The following is a 14,305-nucleotide window of genomic DNA, read 5'->3' on the forward strand; positions in this document are numbered from 1 at the left end:
AATATAATAGTGTTTGACCATAATACAATAGCGAATGTACATAATATAATAGTGTTTAATCATAATAACATAACGAATGTACAAAATATAATAGTGTTTGACCATAATACAATAGCGAATGTACATAATATAATAGTGTTTGACCATAATACAATAGCGAATGTACATAATATAATAGTGTTTGACCATAATACAATAGCGAATGTACATAATATAATAGTGTTTGACCATAATACAATAGCGAATGTACATAATATAATAGTGTTTGACCATAATACAATAGCGAATGTACATAATATAATAGTGTTTGACCATAATACAATAGCGAATGTACATAATATAATAGTGTTTGACCATAATACAATAGCGAATGTACATAATATAATAGTGTTTGACCATAATACAATAGCGAATGTACATAATATAATAGTGTTTGACCATAATACAATAGCGAATGTACATAATATAATAGTGTTTGACCATAATACAATAGCAAATGTACATAATAAAATAGTGTTTGAATATAAACTAATAATAAAGCTATTACATAGCATATCACCTGTAGACTTAAGACCCCTGTGGCTTGCCATAGGAACTTTTCAATATTGATGATGTTAGCTACATCACACGATTGTTTCACACAGTGTTCATCATTAACTGTACGATTATTGTCCGATGTAAAGTCATTTCGGTAACATTCTGTGGTTACATTCTTTACAGGTTCGAATTTGTCGGCGATGTTTATTTTCAGTACGGCGTTTTCACATTGTGGCCATTTACCCTTTTTAACCAGTTTGGGCCTTCCCACCAAAGCGTAGAGCAGCTGAGACCCGTCGCCGTAATTCCTCGCGTTAGTAGGTCATCGGGATTGTCAGCGGTGGGATAGTATTTAATTTCATTGAACGGTCCGTCGCGTATTTCACGTGCTCTGTTTGTAACAAACACAGGCAACTTCTTGTCACTTTTAATCCAATATAATGCTATTTGGCTATCTGACCATAGCACACATTTGACAATATTTACTTTGGTCAATGCATTCAACGCAAATTTTGCCAAACGGGTAGCAATAGTTGCTGCCATGATTTCTAGACCCGGTAATGTCATTGTAGGCTTAATTGGCTTCACACGAGTTTTTGCCATTACTATTGAGGTTTCATTACTGGCACATTGCTTCAAATACGCCACGGCACCGTAAGCGGAATACGGCGAATACATGAAGTTCACAGTCGTTATTATTACTTTCAGTAAAATAAGTCCGTTTGATACTTGTCTCTTTCACATGATCAAGATTGATACGAATAGATTCCCATTCCTTCGATAGTTGGGTCGAAATCTGTGTATCCCATGACAAACCTGATTTCCATAGTTTCTGTATAGCTTTCACATGTACCGGTGCAAGATATCCCAATGGATCGAACAAACGTGACGTTTGGCGTACAATTTCGCGTTTCGTATACAGAACATTAGATTCCATTTGTTTGATTTTCTCTTTTGGATAATGCATGGTATCTTGTTGAGTATTCCACTGCGATCCAAGTATGTTTACAATGTCCTCGTTTCCAATAGTTTTATCATTTACTAGTCGCTAACGTAACATAGGGTCATTTGTAGCCCAAGATCGAAGATTCAGTCCAGCATCGCGCATTATTTTCATGGATTGTTCGTAATAGTGTATTGCATCGGTAGTTGTTGATACTCCACTTAACACATTGTCAACATAGATATTGTGTTTCAAATCGTCGGAAACACCGCAAGTGTGTGAGTCAAGATGAGATTTGACAACTGCATTAAGCATAAATGGTGAGCTAGTTGAACCAAAAAAACTACCTTAAAACGATACACTTCCAGTTCACTTTGAGGGTCTGATGCGTCCTTTAACCAAAATAATTTGACGTATTCTCGATCTTTTTCGGCTTATTTAACGTTTATGCTTTCTCCACGTCACTTGTAAAGCCTACCGTGCGGGTACGAAAGCGGAGCAACATTTCTATGAGATCATTGTTAATCGGTGGTCCTGTTTCAAGGCAGTCGTTTAAACTCGGGTTATCATGTTGCTTGGCACTGCAGTTATAAGCTATTCTTATTGGTGTAGTGGACGAAGAATTTTCCACGGGATGGTGTGGAATATAGTGTCCAATCATAGGGTTATCGTCCGGTATTTTCTCGATAAAATCTCGATGTAACTACTCTTTGATAATGGAGTCGTACACAGTGCGCCTTTCTGGTGATAACCGTTGAGCCATTACCCGGGTCCTAACTTTCGCTGACATGTAATTTGTTGGAAGGGGTGGATGTTTTTCTTTCCATGGTGGTCCCGTAATATATCTGTTGCCGTCACGTTTGATTTTGGTATCTCTAAATTGTTCAAATGATCGTTTCACCTCGTTTTCCTGGTTGTTAGTGGTTGAAATGCCAATAGATTCTAAGTCCCAGTACTTTGTGACTAAACGTTCTTCTGACTCAGTGCTAGTCAACATTTTCATGACGATCGCGTTTAATACAGAAACGTTGTTCAATTTAGACGGTCCGGACAGTAGGTATCCTAACTTGGATGCAACGGCGGTAGGTCCACGACCTCTAGTGACGCGGTCTTCAACTATAGACCAATAATAGTCTGTCCCGATTAGTAGGTCAATTTCGATTAAGTCCGATTGTACTTGCGGAGCGAGTTGTAACCCTTGCAGGTAGCTGTGTTTGTGGACCGTAGCTGAAACATTCACGGGTGCCGATGGTTGTTGTGTTCTTCGTACATAACATTTGAAACTTGTTAGGCGCTCCACAACGCTAATGTTGTAGTCATCGGCTTCTTCGTAAAGTTGATTATACGTGTCTTGGTTAGGTGTGTTTTCAGAATCGTGTCTCTTCGATACCGGTTATCGTAGCTTCCAAAACATCCAACTGGGTTTGGTTCGGGTTTTTCGCCGCAATTATGTGTTCGGCTTTTTTGATAAGTTTTGTAATTTGACTTCGTTGAGCAGCCCTCGTTGGATCTTGTACTAATGCTCCTCTTGTTACAGGCATGATTGTTTCTTCAATCCTGGTCTCGGCACCAAATGTGGGAGTAGGGCAGAAGAGATTCAGTAGCTCGGAAATATCTATGCAACGAGGCAGTGATAAGGTGTCATAAACAAGACTACGACCATGATCTTGTTTATTAGTGTAATTAAATTCCCCGGAAGTTACACCCCTTTTCGTAATATTTGGGATTCTCAGACTTGGTGTCTCGTGTCTCCCACATGTTATCAGTATTAGTAGCTGTGTCACGTCGATTTATGACTTGTTCAATAACAGGTGTTTCTTCGTATCTGCGATTTGCTGAATGAATAAAATGAATCTGAATAAGTTCATTTCATGAGAATATGCCCTGCTATAAATTTTGTTTAGTATAGTTAATGTGTTCTAATATGGATTGGACTTTTAGTTGTAAGACCTGAAGAATAGGGGTTTAGTACTTGTTTATTTCAAAACTGGATAAATGTAGGAGTTTGCTCCATTACAGCTTGGTCGACCACTAAATATAGGTCAAGCCAACATTTCTGTTTAGTAATCTCAAGTTAACAATATCAACATGAATTATTTTCAATTTAGTTGAAAAATATAAACGTAGTAGCACGATGTGTTTTAATGTACGTTTAAATGATTATATAGTTAATAATTATACAATGATTATAATTTTGTAATTCTGAGTTCAATCTTCACTTATAACAAGTTTATGCAAAAGGTAGCTTGTTTATATTTCAAACTATGTTATTTAATTATTCACTAAAGATACTATAATAACCAAGAGCGGGAGCAGAAAAGGCTTTGAAAAGATTATTGAACATGGTCAATATATAAATATTCTGATCGAAGGCACAATTCACAAACATTTTTTGGTGCACACATCTCAGGAATATCCGCAGTCGATAGAACTTTTCATCTCGTAACTATATGTTTAGCATCTGTTATTTGGCAAACAGAGAAATTACTTACGTTATGATTATTGAGAACGATTATGTACGTTACTCCTGAGTGGACAACATCGTGAGAAGGCTGTAGATAAATGACACCACTGTTGATTTAAAGTCGCACACTGTGGACCGTGGACCACATGTCATAAAATAGCACCGAGGTCATGTGATTGTATGGGCATCAACATATACATGTAGTGTACGTCCTTCAGTCGTTCATTAGTCGCTAGGGGAATTTTTCCTGGCATTGCAAAATACGAAAAACAAAATTCAAACACGAAATAAAATTTGCCTGGCCTGAATTCCTGTACGAAGGAGATGGCCCAATTAAAGTTCTAACGTTTCCACAATGGCTTAAATTGCCTAGAATAAGTCCTGATTTGATATCTGCCTTGGAGAATAATGAGGCGGAGTACCGCTTGTTGGTGGGACAAGCTTAGGTCTACACAACCTTGTCTCCGTGTCGTGAAGACATGCGTGAGAGGCCAAGTACTAGCAACCTCTGACTTCCATGTGTAACCTAAAGCACCCCGTCAACAAGCGAAGTCGTGCTATGTAAGTATACGTTTACTTTCATGTGATCGCTTTGTAATTTTGCCTTTACTTATATTATAAATTAAGGGTAGCGACAACGTAGTAGATAGGTGATTTATAAAACACTACTCTCAGTAAAACATTGTATATTTAACTATTTGTATTCTTTGTAGATTAGGTCATTTAAAAAATTATATTATTTATAATTTTAGCTTAACCCACTTGAACTAAGGGACAGTTCAAATTTGTCAGAGTGGGATTGTGCTATGATAGCGACTTTACGTTTGTACATTCGGTGCACGCGACGACTATTATTTAGAATCAACAATTTACATGTTTAGGGTGGAGATTATAAACATATATAACAGAAATGTTATAAATAGATTGTTTACTCATTACCAAACGCTTCAGTGTGGTCTTAAGAGTTTGTTTTCAGGGGTAGGTGATACCAAGGTGGGAAATGATTGCACATAGCGCGGTAATTCCTGGTATTGCAATAGAGAAGGTTCAGGCCGAAATACAATATATAGTGTTTTCATGTTTCGTCTGATATTTCTGTGGTATTATGCTGCTGTAACTAATGCAAGATTTGTTATGACATTCAGTGTATTGTGTGCACTCTAGGGTTATTCGTTTTTTGCTGAAAACACCCCTATTTTTCAATGGCAGAGTCGAGTTTCACTCCCACTGGGAAATCTGCATTGTCGCTTGAATAATAATAATAATAATAATAATAATAATAATAATAATAATAATAATAATAATAATAATAATAATAATAATAATATGTATACTGGTTTGAAAATGTTGAATTTGCATGATTTGCGATGTGTTTTTTTACTGAAACGCCCCTATTGGTTGAATCCCGGGTTTGAAGGAGAATGTAACAGCGCAAATTTGCAGACGAAAATTTTTTTACAAAATAAAAATAGTTCGGTTGCCAATGGAAACAAGCCGGTAGGCTGGTTGGCGACCCACTCCGCTCAAGAACAAGCAATATTTTTTCGGCTGTTGCAACGATAGGACATGAACGTGAAGCTAACGTCGGTTTGTATAACTAAAACCGGGCACCGTAAACGAACCATTCAGTCTTTAGAAGTAACTTTATTGTATTGTTAGGACGTATTCTGCTTTTAAATTTATTATTTCCAACCGTTTGGCGATATTATTTTTCTAGATTGGAGGCAGTATTTACATTCCATTCAAAGTTCAAAGTTGCGTTGGGATTACGTTGATACAGTCACAGTCCCTATAGAGGGACTGTGATACAGTGTAACAATGTTGTCGGCGCCGGTGATCTCTTACCAGTGTGCAACGTAGCCTAAATAAAAAGCATGACCATTTGAACACTGCTTTTACAAGACTGGTATGAGGTAATACATTTGGAGCGAAAGAATTAAAAAAAAAACTGTTTTGACTGTTGCCATGGTAGCGGTGGGCCAGGATTGTTTTTCAAATTAGTGACGGTACGACCTGCCTGTCAAGTATGAACAATATCAGCCAAGCCAAAAAAATCACAGAGGAGTTAAAAGCCGTTGCTGGTAAAAACTGTGGGGTCAATTTTCTCGGTAAAGAAAATAGACATAAAAAACAGTAAATGTGTTTGCCCATACTCAAGCTGAGTAGAATAAGCTACGACCGTGTGACTTGCCTGCCAGGTTTGAACCAAATCACAGAAGAGTTAAAATGCCATTCCTGGTGAACAGTTACCCCAAGTTTGGGGTCAAATTTCTCATTAATGAAATAAAGATATCAAAAATTCCTATAGTACTCGGCAAGTATATTCATGTACCCCAAGAATAAAATATCGTACTTCTAAATATTGTTTATTTCTGCTATGTTTCGTAAAACGCTACTCCTGAACAGACTACTTTGTTAGCTCTCAGACCTCATTTGCATATGGGGTTTGAAAATAGCGATTTTGGTTTCAGGGACGAATCAAAATAAACTGCAGTACATATGTAATAACGTGGAATACTGAAAACATTTTTCCGCTAAAATAAATTTCAATGAAAATGTCATTTTCCTCTTGCTCTATTGAGACTTGGCACAGTACTGTGAAAACTAGATCCACACGTAATGCTTGAAAACTTTTCAGCGAAAATATATTAAGTGAAATTCTATGAGACTTCATGAGAGTTGAAAATGAACAAATTATATGACACCCACCCCTACCCCTCCATATACACTACACCCTCAAAACATCCTTTCACCGGGGTATTCTATTTGACTTCAGGAGAAATTGAAATAAACAAATTATAATTTCAGCCTCTAGTTCAGCACTGATTAAATAAACTACCTCGTCTTTATGCCGAGTTTAATGTATTCATTGCCTACACCAGTGACTTAAAAGTCTGTGTTTCAATCCCAGGAATTGTACTTGCTATTAATTGTATGGGAGTGCCAGTCTTTTATTTTCTATTGTAATGTAAATGTCTTGCAATTACTCGGAACATGAAGCTGTAACCACGGACCGTCTGGTAAATCTTGGTAAAATAAGCTCCGGTTAGGCAGGCTTGAACTATACATGTGAAGCCAGGTGAGAGGTATATCCAATCCTATAGATTTCTAATTGTTTGGTAACTATTTGCTTCAAATGCAACAAAAAACAATATAAAAATATTACCCACACAGCATTCTACAGGTTACTTGTTGAATTTAGTAGTGGCAACTTCCCAAGGCTTTAACCGTGAAACACGTCCCTGGTAATCACGTGATCGTGTCATCGACTGCAGCGATTGGCTGGTCGCTTGTTTATTCTGCCACGCCTTAGAGATTTCACTTTTAATATAGAGTATGTAAACTTTTGTAAAAGAAGATAAAGAACGAGAGAACGGTGCAGCGATGGGTTACCTCGGCTGACTGCTTTTATGAATAAAGCTGGACTATCTGTAATGAACTTATGTGTATTCGTTTGGGTCGAATCTGGTACCTGTACGTGTAAATGACACCAGCCAAGCGAGACGAAGTTCACAGCGCTAGTGTTCATGACAGTGGATCGAATTCAGTGACAGTTGAAACAGTAGGACAACTCCAATAATACAGTTGATCAGCCACTTAAATCTAGTATTTCTGAAGATATTGAATATGAATAAGTTACACGTCTCTCCTTGATTTCATCCCCTATATTTTACAAACCTACGCACATTTTTCCTTTTTCCACACGTGGTAAGGAGTCATGGTTGCCTGATAACAAACTCGATGTTTTGCTCATCGTTGGTGTGAAAAGTCAGCAAAACAACATTTCGTAAATTCATAATTAATATAAATTACCAATATGTCAAATGATATATGCAGCACATCCAGTTAATGTGAAAATTGTATAAAAAAATATAATTCGGTTTTTGAAAAACACTTATATCGAAAAATGTTCACAAAAAGTAACATTAATACTATACTTTAGACAAGGACATAGTTTGACACGGTTTTTGAAAGAGTTTATGCTAAACTTAAACTTTACCGACTTAAACAAAACTTTTTCTGGAAAATACGTAATTCCTCCGCTGTATAGTTTATAGCAATAGCTAGGCGTAGAATTGTTTTTCATTGCTTCAAAATTGAGAAAGAACAGGCAAATGGTAATGTGATCTTCCGGTATTTGGATGTAAGGCAGTGGAGGAAAATTTACGTGAATGTGTCCTCAAAAATAAACTACACTTTTACCAACTAACGACAATTATGCAATATCTTATTGAAACTTCAAAATCAATTATGTTAGTTTTTCCATGGCCTGTATACATTTTAAATTTATAGCGGATTTGTATTGTAGGCCAATGCATATAGTGGGCAATAAATTTAATAATTGTGTCAGTAAAGCTCATTAAGCGGGATTATAATTAAAGAATAATGATAACATCAATGCCATTTGTACATTTTGATGTTTTACAATACATCTGGCAACTGTGATTAGCCTTTAATATGAGTATAATAATGCTCAACAAATAGTTGTGTGCGTGTTTCTGAAATATGAATATTTTGATTGCAATGGGTTAGAACACTAATATACCTTGCTTGAAATCCCATATATATGCATGTTCTAATTCACTTGCCATCATTAATGTCATATTGAACAGGCACAAATGAATGGATTGCACATATTTGATGAATGTCCAGAAAATTTAGCAGGGGCCTATTTAACTCATGCCTTCACAGATAATTATACATATCTTAAGATAATATAACCCAAACAAATTACATAATTAATTTACATCATAGTGTTTCATAATGCCGCAAAGCAAGTGCTTTGTTTAAGACTCGCTATCCATGCTTTGTGGAGAATAAATTAAAAACACTCCATTTTAGTATAACAAAAATACGACAACAACAACAACAATTAGTTTTGCAATATAATAGCAATATATTTGATGTGCAAATATTATATCTATAAAAAGATGTCTATACATAATTTGACTCATCAACTCTAGTAAGAATATCATCTTAAAACAGTATATGTCAGTCTGAGTTCTGTGGATAAGAGGATGTGTGTGCTTTGTTTTCCGACATTTATGATGTAATTAGACACATACACACTGTTTCTTATTATCACTAATATTACCATATGTTCTTCTTCGTGATTTTTGTTCAGAACGATTGTTACAGAAGGAGTGTTATTGGCGACACGATTTTTTCATGAATATTTATGAATTATATGTACATGAATTATAGGTAAGATTGTTCGGTTACCGTAAGTAATTTGAAAAATGTTAATAAGATATATTATATTATATTACTATTGTGATTACATTCTCTGGTTTTCACATCGACATACATTGCTATCAGGGTTACAGCATGGTCGCGATGATACATCCGTGTCGTAGTTAGCTACTGTAGTATTATCTTCACGTATATCCGCCATAATTTCCCGCAGTGCATTCTGGATAAGGACACTAACAAGCTTGTATTCTTCTGTTGAATGATCGAGATCCTTACTCTCGGCTAGATCTTGATCCAAGTTAAATATCAATGGTGGGTCGTGTTCAATGATTTGCCCTGGTGGTTCATCACATCCTTCTATCCCTCCTGTAATTTGTGAATGTGTCATTAAAACCAAACGTTAACGTATTAACGTGTGTCAAAAGGTCATTTTTCGTTCACTACGAGGTCCCGCGTTATGCGTGAAATCGAACGCAAACCGGGTCAAAAGTCGGAGTGACGTCAACACATAGCGTGGCATTCGATAAATGAGAAAATATTTAGGAGTATTTTCACGCTTAATAATGTGCTATAGACATTGTATAATGGTCAGTTTTGATGAAGTAGGGGTATTTTACCTGTCAGATAAACAGCCTTATATTTTCCCATACGTACTCCATCTAGTCGACCGTGTACATCTCCAATCAAACCATTGGGATGAAACAGGGTCTGAAACAAAACAATATTCCAATTATATATATCAAAATTACATATAATAACTTATATAAGACATGTATGTTTTACTGTAATCAGATTCTAAAATAACACTTTTGGCGGAACTCACTCTTTCATGCATCTCTTTACTATTGAACAGTATATCACTGATATCCACACCATCATATTCCCTATTCGTTGGCATGACAACGCCAGCAATGGCGGCCATAGTTGGATAAATATCCATCACTGATAGAATAGAATTAGTCACCTGACCAGGAGAGATATGTTCAGGCCAATATGCTAATGAAGGTTCACGGTGACCACCACCTGAAAATAACAAAGTATTAAGGTACTGTGAAATGTGTGATGTGTTAAACACATAGAACACCAATACAGCTGATTTTAACACACATATTAAATAATATGATATTGAATTAGTACCTTGTGTGTGCTGCCACGATTCTAAAAACGGTCCCCGATCACCACCTACTTTGCATTTGACGTCCCATGGGCCATTATCTCCTAGGTAAATCAAAACACATCATGATCATAGCATCATTAACATTAAAAAAACCACCATCCGTAAACACAAAGTATACATGTATTATATGCTTTCTAAATTATGCCATGTACCTGTAAACCAAAATAAGGTGTTGGTTTCTTTGTTACTCTTCTGAATAGCGGCAATAATCTCACCAACCATGTAATCCATTTCCCTCAAGCTGTCTGCATAAAGACCACTGCCACCAGACACGTTGTTAAACTTTGGGGCATGTGTAATTGGAACATGCATGTGAGTAAACGCCATATATAGAAGAAACGGTTGATCATCGTCTGTTCTGCATGAAAAAAAACCTAACACTGGTGCGACCGGTTATGACCTTGATTCTAGTTTTGACCAATTTCTTAATTACGATCGCAATGAAAAAATAAAATAAAATAATAAAATTTATGAATACTTATTTAATATAAATTTCGTTGTCTTTTTAGTCAATCTGCGTGCCAGTGTGAACAGGTTAGTTGGTTGTTCAAGTATGTTTATATTCTCATATAGTGGCAAAGCATAGTCTTCATTAATATTGCAAGATACTCTCTGAGTATCTGAGAATTAAATATATCAGTAGAAACAGTGGATTAAGTTGTGCATGTTTCAGATTATGTTATTCTCATAATCCATCTGTTTTTCAGCTTCAATATATTGATTGTTTTAAGCCGCGTAAGGTACCTCGGTGTTAGTTTATTTCAAATACGGAAATAGGGAATGTCTGTTGGAAATTAACCAAGCTGTTTGCTCATTGTGATATGTAATGCAATTCGCATATACTTTGGGCCGAAAGTATGTGAAATATGCAATGTTTTATTAGTGGTTTCTAATAGTTCCATAAGTTTGTACTAACACCGGAAGCATCCTGCATAGTTCCCGACAACACGTTCGCTATAATTCATTTAACAACTATTACAGTTCCTGAAATATGCGGTAAGGCGTATGTATACAAGAAAAGTCGTTTGTTGTGACAAGGAATTAAAAGATAGTGATAATGCAACGTTGTGTTTGGTACACAATGGTTACTTTACCATGGTTATCATTAATTTTAAATCAATATTTTTAGTCATCTACAATTCGACATATTCGGTAGGTAGGGGCGTATTATTAGTTCAACAAACTTTTCATAATATCTCATTATCAGCTGTCATATCAAATTATGTGTTCCTGTCATGTTACTTCAACGATCAATGTATGAAATCAATTATGAAGTGACACATGTATACTTTGTGAACAGCGTTGAAGTATTGTGTATATATTTCATTGAACTATTTTTTTTTATTTTGCTGTAGATGTGATGCGGAAATTACAGCAATGTACTAGTCATGTTCTGACTATTGTTGTACTGTATTTGTATTGTTAGTAATTTGTTTTTCAAAATATGATTCACACTATAAATAATTTTTCTCGTATTATCTAGTTAATCTATTATCTCTTTAATGGTCACTGTTATACACTAACTGAATGTATGGTGCCAAACTGGAAATACTATATATTTCTTCTTTTAGTTGATTTGTTTGATGCTTCTTGCGTTTATATGCTATATATCATCACATATATGGTGTAGTCTATTATAACTAATTAGTTATGGTCACATGTCACTATTACGTTTTACGCCCCCTGATTTGATTTAAAACAATTCACCTGTTTGGTTAATTTTTACTTATTTCGTCACTTTAATACAAACCTACCTTCATCCTGATACAGTTTAGTTTCATTGTTTGGACATGGCTTCCGTTGTAGTTTGTCAGCTCCCGGCTTATAAACACATCCCATGTCATTGCTCATGGGAAGACCAAAGAAATAATCAAATCCTGAAAAGACGATGCGAAGACACACAACAGATAGATAATTTACTTCAAGCGAATGCACTTTTATCATAAAAAAGTTGTATAAAATATGTATGTCTGAATGTTTATCTCTGTAATTTGGATGATAGTGACCATTTGTGCCTAGATGCCATTTCCCTGCATATGAAGGTATAACATGACAGATTTATAACTTATAAAAGCAAATTCTGAACCTGATGTGTTTGAGTGTAGAATGTTATCTCGAGTATGTTATTATTTTGTGTTTTTGTGAGAAAGCTCAGTCCGAGACGTTCCTTCCCCATGAAAAGATGGTGTTACGCATGTATCGAAACGATTCCTCTGAGAGTGCTCATATAGTTCAAGTATTCATAATAATAGCAAAATATCCTGTGTACCTATAACACCGGTTCTGTATCCAGCCTCGTGAAACCTTTCGGCAAATGTGGTTTCATTGAGAGGTAGACCTGCTACTGCATCATAATCAAAATTCCGAACTACTCCCGTGCGGAGACCAAGTCGTCCAGTTAATAACGACGCTCTAGATGGCGTACACAGTCAGTCAGTCAGTCAGTAAATCTATAGTTCAAGAGTTCAATCACGGGGAATTATTTTATGTGAAAATACACGTGCATGAAATCCATTTTTTCCTATGTGGATTTCAAGGAAAACAATGTACATGCATAGTAACCCACCTAATATACGAGTTTGTGTGACTTCTAATCAAATATTAAATCCAATGTGTAACACGTCTTTGTACACACACGTCATAGTGTGGGTTTGTTTGTAATCTTATCAGATCAAAGATTAACATACAGGTTAGAAACGTCAAACAGATAAACATGGTCAATATCTGACCCCGTCTGACACAGACCGGCTGTGTGACTACAACTTAATATTACAAAGCTGTTGTTTTTTGCCTCTCAGTTATATGAGAAATTATTATCTGATATAATGGTAATTACTATTTGAAGGGACGGCTCCCTGGCGACAACGTTGAGTGGTCTAATCTTTCATTAATCTTTTGGGGCACTTTGAGTTTGGTTTGCAAGCGACATGTGTGTTTTAGTGTACATTGTAATCGCAATGAAAACATCTGCATATTCTTGGGGAGCCCTTATTCACAGGTCGGGTAAATTGAGTTAAACCTCAACAAATATGAAACATTTCGACCCAAGAAAAATGAAGGATGCCATTGGTCCAAAATCACTCAAATACAACAATTTGATAGTCATGTTTGAGCTGAAGTTGTTTGTATCTCTGGCAATGGGGTGGATAAAGCACTTCTCCAGCATGTAAACACAAGTCGAGAAAGTTCTCGTATCACAGTATGCACCGAATGGTGTTTGTGTTGTGAGTACAATCAAATCGAACACTGTGTTGTGTACAGTGGAACATTGAACCACTATCTACCAATTGTTAACTAGGGTGAAGTGATCGTGTTTTTAATTGCAGACTAGTTATTTGATTGTGTTGCATTTTGTATTAATATTACTGAAATGTTAGTACTTAAACAGAAGTGGCCAATAAGATTTAACAATGACCAATGAGGTTTAGGGATTGACTGACCAATGAAATTTAAGGATTGCTAGACAATTTGATTTAAGCATATAAAAATATGCAGATTAAATAATTGTTTCTTCAGGACATTCATTGCTATTGAAGAATATGTTTTTGAATTCGAGTTGCTTTTCCATAGCTCAATATCGAAATACCGGTCTTTGAGTGGAATATTGCGTTAAGATACCCCTACTTCATCACAATTGTCACATAAAACAGACACATTACAGAGATAGAAGACTGTGATGATTCACCAGGGCAAATCATTGAACACCATCCACCATCCAATATAGATCAGGTTCGCGCCAAAAGTGAGGAATTCGATCATTCAACAGTGCAATACAAGCTTGTTAGTGTACTTATCCAGAATGCACTGCGGGACATTATGGCGGATATACGTAGAGATAATATTATAGTAGCTAACTGTATCATTGCGACCATGCCGTAACCCTGATAGTAATGTATGCCGAAGTGAAAACGAAAATAAGGTGTTGAAAGGTGTTGATCTTATTAACATTTTTTTCAAAGTACTGACGGTAACCAAACAATCTTATCTATAA

General features: G+C 35.9%; 3 protein-coding genes across 3 annotated transcripts; all 3 read right to left on the reverse strand.

Annotated features, from left to right (window-relative positions):
- Positions 1–747: 747 nt before the first annotated feature.
- LOC102808356 (uncharacterized) lies at positions 748–1,140 on the reverse strand. Its single transcript, XM_006821470.1, has one exon. The coding sequence runs from the start codon at positions 1,138–1,140 to the stop codon at positions 748–750; it is 393 nt and encodes a 130-aa protein (XP_006821533.1).
- A 16-nt stretch (positions 1,141–1,156) lies between these two features.
- Positions 1,157–1,504, reverse strand: LOC102808236 (uncharacterized). Its single transcript, XM_006821469.1, has one exon. The coding sequence runs from the start codon at positions 1,502–1,504 to the stop codon at positions 1,157–1,159; it is 348 nt and encodes a 115-aa protein (XP_006821532.1).
- Positions 1,505–2,183: 679 nt separating this feature from the next.
- Positions 2,184–12,740, reverse strand: LOC144359468 (arylsulfatase G-like; the record flags this gene model as incomplete). The annotated part of the gene is made up of 12 exons (XM_085502853.1): positions 2,184–2,596; positions 2,871–3,095; positions 3,184–3,315; positions 9,270–9,503; positions 9,755–9,845; positions 9,961–10,160; positions 10,245–10,355; positions 10,467–10,672; positions 10,793–10,934; positions 12,069–12,193; positions 12,299–12,344; positions 12,584–12,740. Coding segments are annotated over 12 exons (2,082 nt in total), but the record flags the coding sequence as incomplete, so codon positions are not given.
- Between the last annotated feature and the right edge of the window lie 1,565 nt (positions 12,741–14,305).

This window comes from Saccoglossus kowalevskii, chromosome 8 (genome assembly GCF_978046115.1).
Source record: "Saccoglossus kowalevskii chromosome 8, keSacKowa6.1, whole genome shotgun sequence".
Taxonomy (NCBI): domain Eukaryota; kingdom Metazoa; phylum Hemichordata; class Enteropneusta; family Harrimaniidae; genus Saccoglossus; species Saccoglossus kowalevskii.